The 17,357-nt window shown below is 39.2% G+C and overlaps 1 protein-coding gene across 1 annotated transcript in view; it reads right to left on the reverse strand.

Annotated features, from left to right (window-relative positions):
* rcan1a (regulator of calcineurin 1a) overlaps window positions 1-16,949 on the reverse strand; it is a 29,418-nt gene extending 12,469 nt beyond the window's left edge. Inside the window, exon 1 of the mRNA XM_063005626.1 lies at window positions 16,626-16,949. Coding sequence (XP_062861696.1) covers window positions 16,626-16,745 — 120 coding nt within the window. The 5' untranslated portion in view covers window positions 16,746-16,949. The remainder of the gene's footprint in view (window positions 1-16,625) is intronic.
* Between the last annotated feature and the right edge of the window lie 408 nt (window positions 16,950-17,357).

Consider the following 17,357-nt stretch of genomic DNA (forward strand, 5'->3'; position numbering starts at 1 on the left):
TTTCCATTCAGACTGCTGTCTATGCTGAGTCATCTCTATACAAACCGACACGGCATGGCCTGGAAAGTCAGTGTCACAGCATGAACCAAATTCTGTTGAACTCTACTCCATTCTGACTGGGCATGTAATGCTGGAAAAATGTAATCTATCACACTTCTGCAATCCTCTCTCTCTCTCTGTTTCTCATTGACCCTCCTCCCTTCATAAGCTGGATGGAAAATCTAAATCAGCTGAGCTGTGCAATGAGCAGCTGTGTTATCAAGAGCTCTCTGCAGCATACTTTCCATGGGTGTTAATTCCCTTCGTGTCTCTCTCTTTTTCTTTCGCTCTATCATTTTCTCTCTCTCATGCTCTCTCTTTGAATCCAGAGCCAGCGGATTTGTCCTTTCATTGGACCGCGGCCTTTCTATCACTTCAAGTGGCATTCGGCTTTAAGACGTCAGACTTATTTTTACCCCGGATGACGTCTTTTTCTCCACGTCTGGCAGGCAGTACAAACACGATCCTTTCTCCAACCCAAAGCCTATTAGGTGAAATAGTCCAAGCATTGTGTCAGAGGAGCGCGGCTATATCTAAATACACATTAGTCAATAACTGCACCGTCAGGACACACATCATCTGCCATCTATTTGTGTGTGTGTGTGTGTGTGTGCTGAGTGCGACCATTGTTCCAGTGTATTGGAAAGGTGGAAATATGAAACCAAACTAAAACAAATGGAAAGAATGTAGGATGGAAAACACAACAGAGCTGAACAGTCAGTGTGAAATCATTATGCTGGTACAAGTCATGACAGAACAGTTACATTCATGACAGAAACGGTAGTTACTCGTTACACAAGATTTATCGGTTCACAAGTCACAGTCATGGACAATTTAGTATCTCCAGTTCACCTCACTTGCATGTCTTTGGACCGTCGGAGGAAACCGGAACTCCCGGAGGAAACCCACACAGACACGGGGAGAACATGCAAACTCCACACAGAAAGAACCCAGACCGCCCTACATGGGGATCAAAGCCAGGACCTCCTTGCTGTGAGGCGACAGTGCTACTCACCGATAAGCGCATTAAATAAGTGATCTGTAACCAAACTTTGTTTTGGTTTTAATCGCCAGAGTAAAGTTTTACTTGGATTGTTCTTTTTTGACTTGTTAAATAAAAAATTTTATTTGTGACCTCACATTACTCACATTATGTAAACAAATGCATCTCATAGTAGCTAGAGGACAAAATATAACATATCACATCTGTTTTTATTTGTATTATTAACCTAAAAAGCTCAGCTGTATGATGTTAAAGCATAACATTATCCCATGTATGTATCAACTGCATTACTTTGAAAATATAACTTAATATATACGATCATAGAATAATTAGGATACACCAAATGTAATAAATTGCTACATATACGTTATATACAGTTAGTTCCAGAATTATTACTAATATTATTACTCATATTTTAAATATGACAGCACACAGACTGAGATCGGGCGGCATGGTGGTTAAGTGGGTAGCACTGTTGCCTCACAGCAAGAAGGTTCTGGGTTCGATCCCCAGGTGGGGCGGTCCGGGTCCTTTCTGTGTGGAGTTCCAGAATTATTATTATTGTATGTATCAACTGCATTACTTTGAAAATATAACTTAATATATACGATCATAGAATAATTAGGATACACCAAATGTAATAAATTGCTACATATACGTTATATACAGTTAGTTCCAGAATTATTACTAATATTATTACTCATATTTTAAATATGACAGCACACAGACTGAGACAGGGCGGCACAGTGGCTAAGTGGGTAGCACTGTTGCCTCACAGCAAGAAGGTCCTGGGTTCGATCCCCAGGTGGGGCGGTCCGGGTCCTTTCTGTGTGTATATACAATTCTGGAATTAATTGTATATAGCGCATGTTCTTCCCGTGTCTGCGTGGGTTTCCTCCGGGTGCTCTGGTTTCCTCCCACAGTCCTAAGACATGCAAGTGAGGTGAATTGGAGACACTAAATTGTTTAGGACTGTGTTTGATATTAAACTTGTGTGAACTGATGAATCTTGTGTAATGAGAAACTACCTGTCCTGTCATGAATGTAACCAAAGTGTAAAAACATGACGTTAAAATCCTAATAAACAAACAAACAGACTGAGGTCAATTTGAATAATTCAAAACTTATTGCAGTGTATATTAAACATCAAAATAGGTAGAAATCTCTTGAGATCTCCTGAACACAACAATCGCTTGAACTAATACAGAGAAAAAAAAACATCCAGGGAGTGACAGTTCTGCAACACAGAAATGCCTTGTTGATGACAAAGGCTGAATAACAGACTCGTTCAAATAACCACTCTTACAACCGAAGGGAGCATGGAGCATTTCAAAATGTACAACACGTTAAACCTTAAACGTTAAAAGGCGCATAGGCTACAACAGAAAAAACATACATACAGTTCCACTCCTGTCAGCCAAAAAAGTAATCTGATCCTACTGTGGAAAACGAACATTGTCTGGTCTGATGAATCTACATTTTTGCTGTGACTTGCGTAAGGTCAAAATAACGAGTCAACAGTTTGGTGGTGCTGGTATAATGATGTACAGAATGTATTTTGGCTCACTGGGGGTCCCTATCGATTGACAAATGAGGTACATAAGGGTGATAACGTGTACACAGCAAGAGATGTGCTACCGTCAGTAATTGTGTACTCACAAAGTTTATCTGTATGGTAGATGTTTGTTTTTATAACGCCATGTTGTCATATTTATGATATTCACAACGGGAATTGGTTTTTTATGCTAGTTTTATTCATTTCGTATACAGTGGTACCTTGAAACTCCGCGTCAATTGGTTCTGGGACTGGCGTTGAGTTTAAAAGGCGTTGAGTTTCAAGGTATTTTCCCCCATGGGAAACCTGTTAACGCATTCCATGGTCCCGTACACTTGCATATGTTTTAAACTACTGTAAAATAATGGGGATGTTTTTAACATTTATACACTACAAACAACACAAATACAATATAAAAACACTGAAATAAAAAGCTGATTCTTACAATTTCTCCCGAGCTATAATACAAGTTTAAAAGTGAAACAGGAGGAAAATCCAACTAAACACAGATACATGTGGAGCTTTCAGAGTAAATCTGACGGTTATTCCACACAAATGCAGATTCGTCTCATATTCGTACTTTGATGATGTTTTACCGCACCGCCTAAGCCGAGTGCTGAACAAAGCGGCAGTTCATTGTTTATTTGAAATTGAATAAATACATTTTATAAAAAGTACACACGTTGAGTTTAAGGGAAACGTTGAGTTTAAGGGTACAAATTTCTTGACGAAAGGCGCTGAGTTTCAAAGATTTAGAGTTTAGGTGACGTTTAGTTACAAGGTACCACAGTATATGTTTTCAGTTTTATATTATTAAAAAAAGTGATAATTATTATATAATTATTGCATTTTTCCCCAAAATTCCTCCCAATCTAGTCGTATCCAATTACACGACTGCATTATGCTTCCTCTCTACTCATGTTGATCTACACCATGGTTGAGGAGAGCCAAGATAACACACGCCCCCGCCGACATGTGTGCAGTAGCCGACTGCATCTTTTCACCTGCTCGAGGCGAGTTCATACGCGGATCAGCTTTGTGTACGGAGAGCCAGAGAAACAGATGGACTACAGACAGTAAGTGTAGAAACAAGGAGGTGGTTTTAATCTTATGGCTGATCGGTGTAACTTGGTCTGTAGCTTATAAAATCATGAAGACACTCAGATGTACCTATTACTGTGGGTGTATATAATCTTGACTAAGGTTTCTTTTAATTTAGATTACTACATTTAAATAACAATTTCATCAAAAGACTAACTACTGACAATTTTGAGCAGGAAAGGAAAAACGGTTACTACATCTACAATTTTTAAACAGCTAGTGGCTGATGTAAAGACCACACAGAGGACTAACAAGCTTCTGCACGCAACCACACCATGTATTTAAATACAGTGGCAATTTAGCATATGACCACACAGCAACACACTGTTCATAGCACAAAAGTGGAAAGTTCTTTAGAAGTACATTTGAAGCAACATATAGATGTGAAAACAGTATTTAACCAAATTACAGAGAACCTATTTACTGAAAAACCAAACCTGTAATTTATTCACCTTTAGAATCTACTATATTACTTATAAAATATAATAATTTATTTCTGAACTTAGAAGATTACAACACTTCTAATACTAATAAAGTCATCATAGTGACACATTATAAGGCAACTATAATTAATGACAACTTTTGATCATCGTGTAGCCAAACATCAATAACAAGGCTTTAGATAATGACAGTGTGGTCATGTTGTGACTGGGCAAAAGTCCACCAGCTGATATTTAAATGTGGGTTACAACACTTGCAGATTTTCCATCACGCTCAAGTTTTCCAATGAGTCAGTGTCTTTTGTTTAAATGCTTCTCTTGTCTTGTTCCGACTGTCCTTCAGTACAAAAGCCTGAATTATAATTATGAGGAACAACTTTCCACTTTGCACTTTCCACTGACTGAACTGTTTTCATGAGCTTTAAGGAAACATCTCAGTTCAGTGCATTCCAGACTTTCCAAATACTTTAAACCTAGTGGAATATTCCACCACCCTACTATCAGCTGACTGACATTTTTACAAGAACATGTTCTGCATGTTTGAAAGATTGTTTTTAGATGATCTTCAGCATTTTACCACTTTAATTTAGTATAAGCAGTAGAAGTGTTTAGGTCTTAGGAGGACACAAGAGGACATAGTCAACGAGAAGGTATTGTACACACAGATTGATACAGGATACATTAAGGGCGGCACAGTGGCTTGGTGGGTAGCACCAGGCACTGCACAGATAGACCCCTAGTGGTGCTCAAGCACCTGCCCTTTTGCCCTGGATGAGAAAAGTGCCCTTTCTGCTGGAGCCCAATTTTTTTCTACATTCATTAATATTTAAAAATAAAAATTACCCTCTATGTCATCTATTCCCCCCAAAAGTGTTTAGATATCTGACGGGCATTTATTTGAGTTCTTGTGAGAACTCTGCCCCGATCTGATCCCCGCCTTGCCCCTCCCTCCTCCTCCTCCGGTTAGCACTCATCTGACCCGCAGCATCAGACAGACAGGTAATGACAGTGTTTCATACAAAGAGCATCCATGCATAACGCATTGCCTACACGTTTTGTACTCATGAGTGATGAAATACGTGATTTCAAAGCCTCGTCCAGCTGTTTACTGACGTTTGTCATGTTTAATGAAGGGGGAGGGGACAAACTGCAGCAGACAGACAGACAGACAGACACAGAATTTAAAGACAGTTTTACTGTTTTACAAGTTCACTAGTTTTGTTTCATTTAAAATCTTACTTATTTTGATGTGAAAGCCTGAAGATAAAAAAAAAAGCATGAGCACAAACATTTTGCAGGAGAACGTCATGTATCTCTCACAGTAAAGTGTTGAAAATAGATACAAATATACAATATTTTATAATTACAGCATCCTGGCCAAAACGCTGTGTAGGAAAAGTCACCTTTAGTCAAGGAGTTATTTTCATGCAAGCATTTATACTTCAACAGTTGAGGTTTACAAATGAAGAATAATTTTGCTAGGTAATTAACATTACAAACTAATATATGTAGAAGGCTAAATATAATGCTCTATGATATAGAACAACATACAAAAAATGATGAATAAATAGGAAAATGTTATTTAGCTGTCTATTTGATTTTATTGGCATAATAATAGGCCCATTGTTAACATTAACTACCCAAAGTGGGTTTCTGATTTGAAATCAAAGGTAGGTCTTAAGTTGAGCTACATGACAGTCTGGTGAGGTAAATTGATACTAGTAAGGGTATATTATTAGTGTAATGCTTCAACTCTGTCAGAAAACAGTAAAATGATGTATACTGTGTTCTCCCCTTTATGGAGATTCAGTAAGTCACTCTTGATTATTATGCACAACATTGATTTATCTTATTTAAAAATTTTGCAGCATAATGCCAAGAAAAGAAAGGTTACAAAAGCAGAAAGAAAAGGAACTACAGCAAGCAGCTCAGGGTAGCAGCTCTCTTTTATCCTGGATTAGGCCATCTAGCAGTCAAGCAAATGAGGGAGATGTGTCAGTATCAGATGTTTGGTTATTAAAAAGCGTGCACAATATGCCCTTGTTTTTGCCTGTTTTTTATTTATTTATGCAATTTGATAATTTGGGTTATTTGATTAGATGTGTATTGATTGTGTTAACAAAATAAAAATATAAGTTAAATATCCTACTGTTGTTTTTTTTACTAATAATTTTGGCGATGGGTGCCCTTTTTTTGGCTTGAGCACCTGCCCCCAAAAGTGTCTGTGCACGTGCCTGGGTAGCACTGTCGCCTCACAGCAAGAAGGTCCTGGGTTTGATCCCCAGGCAGGGCGGTCCGGGTCCATTCTGTGCGGAGTTTGCATGTTCTACCTGTGTCTACGTGGGTTTCCTTCGGGAGCTCCGGTTTCCTTCCACAGTCCAAAAACATGCAGTCAGTTTAATTGGAGACACTGAATTGCCCTATAGGAGAATGGGTGGGTGTGTGTATGTGTGTCTGCGCTGCAATGGACTGGCGTCCCATCCAGGGTGTTACTGTGTACCTTGCGCCCATTGAAAAGCTTGGATAGGCTCCAGCACACACAGCAACTTTAGACTCGACTCTGACTCGTTTCAAATGACTCGGACTCGACTCATAACTCGAAAAAAAAAAAAGACTCGTAAACAAACGAGTCCCTAGCGTCAGCATATGTTAACATTAGTTACGTGTGACAATTATATATACAGTGCCACCAGAAAGTATTCACACCCCTTCACTTTTTCTACATTTTGTTACGTTACAGACATATTTGAAATCCGATTTGAGTATAGTTTTCTTTTAAAAAATCTACATGAAATAGCCCATAATGACAAAGTGAAAACATGTTTTTAGACATTACTGTAAATTTATTAAAAATGTAAACATTTAAACATAATAGGTACATAGATGGACAGCGTCTGTAGACAGCCATTTTTAGGTCTTTCCAGAGATGTTCAATTGGATTCAAGGACATTCACAGACTGCTCCTGAAGCCACTCCTTTGTTATCTTGGCTGTGTGCTTTGGGTCATTGTTGTGTTGGAAGATGAATCGTCGCCCTAGCCTGAGTTCCAGAGCACTGTGGAGCAGGTTTTCTTGAAGAATCTCTCTATATTTGGCTGCTGTCATTTTACCCTCTATGCGGACTAGTCGCCCAGTTCCTGCCGCAGAAAAACATCCCCACAGCATGATGCTGCCACCACCATGCTTGACAGTAGGGACGGTGTTAGGCGATGAGCAGTGCCTGTTTTTCTCCAGACATGACGCTTGTAGTTCAGGCCAAAAAGTTCTATTTTGGTTTCAAAATAGAAGAAGGAGAATCCTTAAGCGGGCTGCCATGTGCCTTTTAGTGAGGAGCGGCTTCCATCTGGCCACTCTACCATAAAGGCCTGATTGGTGGAGTGTGTTATCAATGGTTGACCTACTGGATGGTTGTCCTATCTCCACAAGGGAACACTGGAGCTTTGCTTTAGTGACCATTGGGTTCTTGGTCACCTCTTTGACCAAGGCCCTTCTTCCCCGATTACTCAGTTTGGTCGGGCGGCCAGATCTAGGGAGGGTTCTGGTGGTTCCAAACTTCTTCCATTTCCGGATAATGAAGACCACAGTGCTTTTCGGGACCTTCAATGCTGCCGATATTTTTTTGTATCCTTCCCCAGATTTGTGCCTTGACACAATCCGGTCTCGGAGGTCTAAAGACAATTCCTTTGACTTCATTGCTTGGTTTCTGCTCTGATATGCACTGTCAACTGTGAGACCTTTTATAGAAGTGTGTGCCATTCCAAATTATGTTCAATCAACTGAATTTACCACAGGTGGTCTCCAATCAAGTTGTAGAAGCATCTCAAGGATGATCAGGGTAAACTGGATGCACCTGAGCTCAATTTTCAGCGTCATAGCAAAAGGTGTGAATACGTACTGTATGTACCTATTATGTTTAAATTTTTAAATTTTTAAAAGATTTACAAAAATGTCTGAAAACATGTTTTCACTTTGTCATTATGGGCTATTCGTGTAGATTTTTTTAAAAGAAAACTATACTCAAATCGGATCTCGAATATGTCTGTAACATAACAAAATGTGGAAAAAGTGAAGGGGTGTGAATACTTTCTGATGGCACTGTATATGTATATATAATAATTATTATTATAAATATTCTGCTCTCTAATAACGCTCCGGCCGTCTTAACCCGCAATACACGCAATGGGCAAATGTTACAACCAGCTTCCGACGTAGTGATGAAGCGTCGCTCCCTACTCCCTACACAGTTTGAAGTTCACTTCATTTTAACATTTTCGTTACCTTTGGATTGGAATCTCACTTAAAATGGTGGAACACCCTACGTAGTGCACTTCACAGGAACAACTGTGGTGAATGGAACGCTCTTACAGAATTGGTGCTAATAGTTTAAAGACCACTTTCTGAACCAATCAGACCTTCTTATTTTAATTTTTAGTAAGAAATGCTGCTATTTGCATTTATTCAGTTTGCGTCACACAGATGATGTGTTAATGAAATGCTTGATTGGCTTTCTAACGAGTTAGTGTTTTACTTCACAACCGGGAAAAGTTTGGAGGTTTTTTAATTATAAGCACATTTACAAAATAACGGATTATATTTCTAATGGGACAACACACGTTTCTAAATGTAATAGCATCTGGAAGAACATAAGCTAAGGTAAGCAGTGGTTATGATTTGATTTTTTTTTGCTGTGTTTTGGATTTTGGCCGCTGTGCCAATATTTATCGCGCGCTTTTGTTTTGCAGTGAACACAAAACGTATCAATTTAAGCTTTTAAATTTGGAAATCTGGCAATTAAAGCTTTTTGTACCTTCTTGTTACGGAAATTCTTGTTACGGAAATTTCATTCTGGGTAGCAACGGCTGTAAAACGCCATCTTATCGCGAACTTTGTACAGACTTTTTGCTTACAGGAATGAAGAGCTGCCCCAACCCCCAACCCAACGTCTCCACTCTTAGCTTAATCCCACCAATACGGCAGGACGGGTCTGCAGCGCGCGCTGGTTATGGCTGCGAATCGCCGGATGGCTGCTTGTCGTAGTTGGTTACTTTTCCTATCCCCACATCCCTAACCCGTGGCTGGTTGTGTGACTATGTTATGTTCTTATGTTTACATGTGCTTGTGTGCTGTAAGGGGCTTTTTTTCGTGTTACCATAGTGTGCTCCTCAGGGAGCACAATCTGGTTGCTGGGTTTTTTTTAATCTCCTACTCTCCCAATGTGTTATCATTTCTTGTTTCTTATCCTGTCTTCCTGTCCTGTCTCCCCCCTTGTCATATTGAATGTTCTGGACGGGTTGATGGCTAATTTCGCTGTAATTGTACCTGTTGCAATTTATAGTGACAATAAAGTTCTACTACTACTACTACTACTACTACTACATTCATTTGCACAATGACTAGGAAAGTAAAGGCACTAAATAAAACGGCAAAATACAGTTGCTAATCTGTTGTTGTTTTTTATCTGAACTTACATATTTGTTTATTTCTACGCTACATTTCCAATATATGTTTTGTGTTTATTATATTGACTCGTGACTTAACTAGGACTCTAGCCAAAAGACTTGTGACTTGACTCGGACTCTAGCCTAAGGCGTCGTAACTTGACTCGGACTCGTATTTTGTGACTTGTGAACATCTCTGGTCACCACTGATGAAATGCACAGTTATACTGTTATACTGAGGTATGACTCCACTGATTGTACAGCTTGATCACAGGTCTGTTGTAGAAAAGTGGACAACTTTACATATCTACGCTTCCAGCTTGCTTCGGTGTTGTTGGTATAATGCCAGTATAGCAATTAAACTGAAGTATTTTTGCCCTGGTAGCAATGTCGCTCCACCGTTTGCTTTTTTGCAACAAACATGCTCCGACAAACCGTACAGTATAGTGTTTTTTAATCTGTGTTGGAACAATAAAAAAAACTCTAAACTGCAGACACAGCTCATTTCTTTGCTGTTTTTGTTTATTTTTTTCCACCATATTGAGAAAACCTCTCTCATTTGTTAACACTGTTATGATAACGCTACCTGGTAAGTTGTATCTAATCTGCACAACTGCCTATTTGCTGCCTACTGAAGTCTACAGCTGTTGTATTAACTTTGCTACGGTATGGCGGCATATGAAAAATCCATACCGTATGAGGAATTAAAACCGGTATACCAAATGTACCGTCATACCGCCCAGCTCTAACTCTTTTCTAATAATTATACACGACTGTAGAGTAGTGATCGACCGATTAATCGGCCGGCCGATTAATCGGGCCGATTTTTGGCATTTTTGTGATAATCGGCATCGGCCGATATATGTGCGCACAAGGCCGATATTTAAACATTGCCTCCGTCAGCTCAGTGACTGTATACAGTCATTGGTCTGGCTGTTGTTAGAGCGCCCCGTGTGTCCATTTTGCCACACTCCAGGCAGACATCAGTGAATGCACAAGAACAAGGACTGTAATCCTCCAGCCTGTAGCTGCATGCCGTCTCATCAGAGAAAACGGTAATAATTTCTCCATTTCAACTCTAAGTATTTGTTACTGGCTTATTTTTCTTCTTATTTGTAATGTTAGCAAGCCTTGGACCAGCTAAACCGGCTAGCTAACGCTAGTTAGCGCTAGCTAGTACTTGTTACTGTCTGCTCTTTGTAACATATAAAGTGTCTGCATAATTAGAGCTATTCTGTTATGTAGAGAGGAAATGCCAATAATCTTATTTGGAAATGTAAATGCTAGCAACCCTCTGACCAGCTAAACTGGTGAGCTAACGCTAATCAGCGCTAGCTAGTTAGCGCTAGCTTACAGGGCTCAAAAGTGTTTTTCACCTCAACAATCTGCTATCATAAAGGACTGAGTTGATAGTTATAACCCAAGATACCCAACGTTATTTAGTATTTCGAGTCGGCTCTGCTTGCTATGACTAACTTGTTAGCTTACATCAACGGGGGTCCGAAAGCTAGCGTAACATCATTAGGAAACGAACGTTATGGGCTTTTAGTTTCTGCACAAGCACCTCCTCTACACTTTCCCTATGTGTGTGTGTGTCTCTCCTCACACGTGTGAGTGTGTTTAACTGAATGGGTAAACAATAAATATCTATAATCTGAATATCTGTCTAAATATCTGTTTTAGGAATGTCTTGGGAAGATTGTGAAACAAGTTAGTTATAGAGCCCTGTACTGTAACTCCCATGCACCTTGTTAAAATAATTTAATATATTTTCAGTTACCATGGTTATCTTTTAATGGTAATAGTTTTTTTCTGCCATCCTAAATCACTAGCCAATCTTTGGCTAGTATTAAATGTATCAAGTATTGTTGCGTGTAGAATAATGCAGTTGAGTGAGTAATTTCTGACCGTGCTGAACTCTGCTCTCTAGTCAAGTTCTGAAAGTGTTGCTGAATGTATTTTTCTATTATCTTAATATATTTTTTAAATATCTTACTATAATGGCTATCCTCAGATAACCATGTATATTTAATTGTAATTTGTATGGAAAAAAGGATTTATAAATTTTTTTACCCAAATACTCACCCTCTATATTTCTGTTTTAATAATTTCAGATGGCTGGACAGAAATCTAACGTTCTGTGGCAGCATTTCACTGAGCCAGCACCAGGAAAGGCAAAGTGCAATATCTGCAGTGAATTGGTGAGCATGGGGGCTGAAACAGGGAAGAAAAAAAACACAACAAACATGTGGAATCACCTGAAGCATCACCACCTCCCTGTTTATAAAGAGACACAGAAGAAAAAAGAAGATGCAGCTAGAGAAGACTTACTTCAGCTCACTGTAACACAGCTGTTTGATGCTCAAAGAAAATGGATAAAGTCAGATCCCAGGTCAAAAAGAATCGACACTTTAATAACTGAAATGATAGCCACAGACAACCAGCCATTCACAGTTGTTTCAGATGTGGGCTTTAGACGATTGATGGCTGTAGTGGAGCCAAAGTATAACCTCAAAAGTGAGAAGTACTACCGCACAGAGATGTTGGACAGTGTGCATACAAAGGTTGTGAAGAAAATCAAAGCACTGACTGCACCCGACAATGCTGGCCCCCATTTGTCTTTCACTACAGACTGTTGGTCAGGAGAAACTGAATCACTGATGAGTCTAACATGTCATTTCATAGACGGAGACTGGGAAAGGAAACAAATTGTCTTGAATGTCAAAGCCATGTTTGGCTCCCATACTGGGGACTATATCTGTGGGCTGTTTCTTGACATGATGGGTGATTGGGGTATTGACCTAGATAGAGTGGTGCTTGTGCTCAGAGACAGTGGTGCAAACATGATCAGAGGTATGAGACTGGCAGAGATACCAGACCTCAGCTGCAGTGCACACCTACTGCAGCTTGTGGTAAATGAGGGCATCAACAGTCAGAGAGCAGTCGGAGACATTATAAGCAAGTTGAAGACATGTGCAACACACTTCAGCCACTCTGTTCTAGCAAAACAGCGTCTTATGGCCATTCAAGAAGACCTTGGCCTCCCCCAGCATGGAATCATTCAAGCTGTTCCCACCCGCTGGAACTCCACTCTGCACATGTTGCAGAGGATGCTGGAGCAGAAGCGTGCCCTGAGTGTGTATTCAGGAGAACATGGGAAGTTTGCAAGTCTTTCCGCAGAACAATGGGATATCATCTCAAATTTGGTCGACACACTGGGCCCTATCGAAGAAGTGACTCTTGAGATGAGCAAAGCAGAAGCCTGCATCTCCTGCATCATCCCAAGCATTGCAGTGCTGAAGATGCTGCTTCAGGCAGAGGGTCCCACTGCTAGGGGAATCAAAACACTCCGTGAGACAATGTTGCAGAGCTTGAAGAAGAGATTCTCTAAGATTGAGGAGACCAAATGTTTGGTGTTGGCAACACTGCTGGATCCTCGATATAAGGGCCATGTGTTTGCAGCAGAGGGCACGATGGACAAGGCAAAACAATGGCTAAAAGAGGAACAAGCAGTTACCTGTGATTCTGACAAACAAGTGACCACTGAGGATCAAAGATCGGAGTCCAAACGAATGAGGGTGGAGGAGAAGAAACCCTCTGGTCTTGTTGACCAAATGTTCGCAAACATTCTTGGGACTCACAGTCATCCTAAGGAGGACCGCGAGGACATCTCTGATGAACTTAACCGTTACCTCCGGGAGCCGGTAATTGACAGCAAGACTGGTCAGCCACTGGAATGGTGGAAACAGAACAGTACCCGTCTAAGCCTTCTTGCACCACTGGCAAGAAAATATCTCTGTCCTCCACCCTCCTCTGTTCCCAGTGAGAGAATTTTTAGTGAGATTGGGACCATTTATGAGAAGAAAAGGAACAGGCTCACTGGAGAAAATGCAGAGAAACTTTGTTTCCTGCATTACAACTTGCTGCTTTTAGACTGGGACTACTAAAAAAGAGAGGCTGAGAAAACATTCAGTGAGGATATTGCCATTTTATTTCAAGACTGGAAACTGTTTCCTACAATTTGCTGCTCTTGACTTGGACAGGGTTTACAACCTTTTTTTTTTCCCAAATATTTAACTTTAACTTTAACTTCATTATTTTTTATTCACAAATATTTTTGTTAATATTTTATTTATATTTTGATTACTTATCTAAATGCTCAAACACAATGCACACACAGTTTGGTGCTTAAATAATGGCTCCTTAAAAGAAGTTCTTCTATGTGCAACTGTCTTCACTAAGCATGTTTGTTCATTCTTAAAAACAAAAAGATACTGCTATCTGCTTGTGTGAAACCTTTGAAATAATTTGTATTTTATTTAAAGTTTTAATTTTTTTTATTTAATTTTTTGAACGGCCAAAAGAGCAAACAAGAATATACAGTGATAAATAAATGTTTATTTAAGATCATTAATTCTGTTTTGTTGTATTATTATTATTATTATTATTGTATTTTTTAGTTGTAAAAAAATGGTATTATCGGCTTTATATATCGGCCATCGGCCACTTCTTTCGTCTAAATATCGGTATCGGCATCGGCCATTAAAAAACCCATATCGGTCGATCACTGCTGTAGAGTAATGTCTGTGGGAATTTGTGCCCATTCAGTTAAAGGAGCATTTAAAGGGTTAGGCAGAACTGATGTTGAACAAGATGGCATGGATGACATTCAGCGTTTTAACTCATCACAAAGCTGTTTGGTGGGGTAGAGGTCAGGGCACTGTGCAGACCACTGGGGTTTCTTTATACCAAACTTGTCAAACAATGTCTTTACAGACTTTACTTTCTGCACAGGGGGACGATCAGACAGTTCCAAAACTGGAAAGGCATTCCTCAAACTGTTGCCACAAAGTTGTAAGGTTATGATTTTATAAGTATATTTCGTTTTATAGACCTTCCAGCACTGGGTGTAATGGAGAACTCAATAATTTAAAGTGCTGTCCACATACTTTTGGTTATATAGTGTAGATTTCATTGTATTTGTTTTGGTACTCTGAACTTTAGAACTAAATGCATTCCAGTGCTTCCACTCAAAGGTGAATGATCAATCATATTTACACTCAGTGACACCTGCCATCAGTTACGTGACTGATTAACCCCATAAAGTTCAGCTGTTCTAGTAGGACAAAGAATTCCAAAGCATTAGATATAACATGGAACACAGTGAAGATGTTTATCAAGAAGTAAATCAAATATGGTACAACAGTGACATTACCAAGAACTGTACGTCCCTCCAAAATAAAATAAAAATGTCAAGAAGAAAACTGGTCCTCGGTTAGCTGTCAAGAGGCCTACATATGAATTATTTGACACAATTCCAAAAAGTATGTTTGGCTCAAAAACAACACTATGCATCACCAAAAGAACACCATTACCAACAGTAAAGCATGGTGGTGGCAGTATTATTTTTTCCTTAGCTGGAACTGGGGCTTTAGTCAAGCTGGCATGAATTATGAACCATTCCAAATATCAGTCAATTTTGGCACAAAACTTTTAGTCAACTTTTCAGAATTTGACATTTCAGCCCAACGACCCAAAGCATACCTCAACATCAACAAGAGAATGGCTTCACCAGAAGTTTTGAAATAGCCCAGCCAGAGCAAAGACCTGAATCCAATTGGAAATCTGGCAGGTGACCTGAAGAGCGCTTTGCACAGGAGATGCCCTAGAAATCTGACAGATTTGGAGTAACTTTGCAAGAAAGAGTGGGCAAAGATTGGAAAGGCAAGATGTGCCTGATGTGTCATAAAATCAAAAGGTGCTTGAACAAAGTATTAGTTTAAAGGTGTTCATATTTAGTCTTTTATTTTATTTTCAACTGAATTGTAGAAATTATAGGTCACATGTATATAGTTCAGGTTTTGAGATGTAATAAATAAGACCTACATAAATCATTACTTTTCTACCTTTAATATTACACACACCGATCAGCCATAACATTAAAACCACCTCCTTGTTTCTACACACACTGTCCATTTTATCAGCTCCACTTACCATATAGGAGCACTTTGTAGCTCTATAATTACTGACTGAAGTCCATCTATTTTTCTACATACTTTTTTAACCTGCTTTCACCCTGTTAATCAATGGTCAGGACCATCACAGAGCAGGTATTATTTAGGTGGTGGATGATCTTAGCACTGCAGTGATAATGACATGGTGGTCGTGTGTTTGTGTGTTGTGCTGGTATGAGTAAACACCGTGTCCACTCACTGTCCACTCTATTAGACATGCCTACCCAGTTGGTCCACCTTGTAGATGTAAAGTCAGAGACGATCGCTCATCTATTACTGCTGTTTGAGTTGGTCATCTTCTAGACCTTCATCAGTGGTCATAGGACACTGCCCACAGGGCGCTGTTGGCTGGATATATTTTTGGTTGGTGGACTATTCTCAGTCCAGCATTGACAGTCAGGTATTTAAAAACTCCAGCAGCATTGCTGTGTCTGATCCACTCATACCAGAACAATACACACTAACACACCACCACCATGTCAGTGTCACTGCAGTGCTGAGAATGATCCACCACCTAAATAATACCTGCTCTGTAGTGGTTCTGTGGGGGTCCTGACCATTAAAGAACAGGGTAAAAGGGGGCTAACAAAGCATGCAGAGAAACAGATGGACTACAGTTAGTAATTGTAGAACTACAGAGTGCTTCTAAATATAAAAATAAGAGACACTTCAGACTGTGTTTTCCATAGTATACTGATTTGCCTGTCTCTCCATTTAGAATGTAAATGCATTCAAATAAACACGACCAAGGCCAAGACTACTTTACTATAGTATACCTCATCTAATTTTGGTACGGAAGGGGCGTGGTCATAATGTTTTGGCTTGGCTCATCACATTATACTCTTTTGTACCACACAGTGGTCACAATACTACACTGCATATTATAAAGAAAACAATTATACCACACGAGCTTACACTCAAATTAAATCAGGCACAAATGTATCATGTACTTTGTTTAATCTGTAAATGAATAATGATGTATTATTTAAACTATAGACTTTAACACATTAGAAGCAGTCAAGTTAGCAGTACTCACTCGAAGCTGTCCTTGTCTCAGAACATCCTCGGCCACTTTATACGCTATTAAAGAATTAGGAAGAGGCGCAAACTGCACATTAACCATGTCTTCATCCTCCAGCATGTCTGCCTGCTGCATGGTGATTCAATGTTTTAATGTTTTAATAACAGCACGGTTTATTGTTTTCCGTGAGGTAGCTAATCTAGATCTAGGATCCGAACAGCTTTGACCTGACTCAGCTGTGTGGAATCACTGCTGCACTGCTTATGTATATAATAACTAAACTGACCACGTGACCGAAGTCATGGACATTTATTTATCATATGTTACAAAATCTTAAATCACAAAACTGACCAGATCAAATATGTGAACCAGCTAGATTTTTTTGTTCTGTCAATAACGACAAATCCGTTTTCAAAATAAAAGCCTCGAACTACCTGGGTTATTCTACAAAAAAGGAGAAAACTGGGTGACACACCTGCTAAAATTAAAATCTTCCAACATACCCTAAACTTCTTTAATTACATTATTTAACCCCTAAACCTGATGAATCCACAAATAGTCAACCCTAATCTATTTATGTATTTTAATATGTATTTTTATAAGAATCTATGAGCTGTTTATTTGTCATTGGTGTTACCAAAGATTCAACCAGAGGTGGAAAGAGTACTAAAATATTGTACTCAAGTAAAAAGTAACTCATTTAAAATGTACTCAGAGTAATTGTTACTTAGTTACTTTTTTAACAGG

This window comes from Trichomycterus rosablanca, chromosome 12 (genome assembly GCF_030014385.1).
Source record: "Trichomycterus rosablanca isolate fTriRos1 chromosome 12, fTriRos1.hap1, whole genome shotgun sequence".
Classification (NCBI taxonomy): Eukaryota; Metazoa; Chordata; class Actinopteri; order Siluriformes; family Trichomycteridae; genus Trichomycterus; species Trichomycterus rosablanca.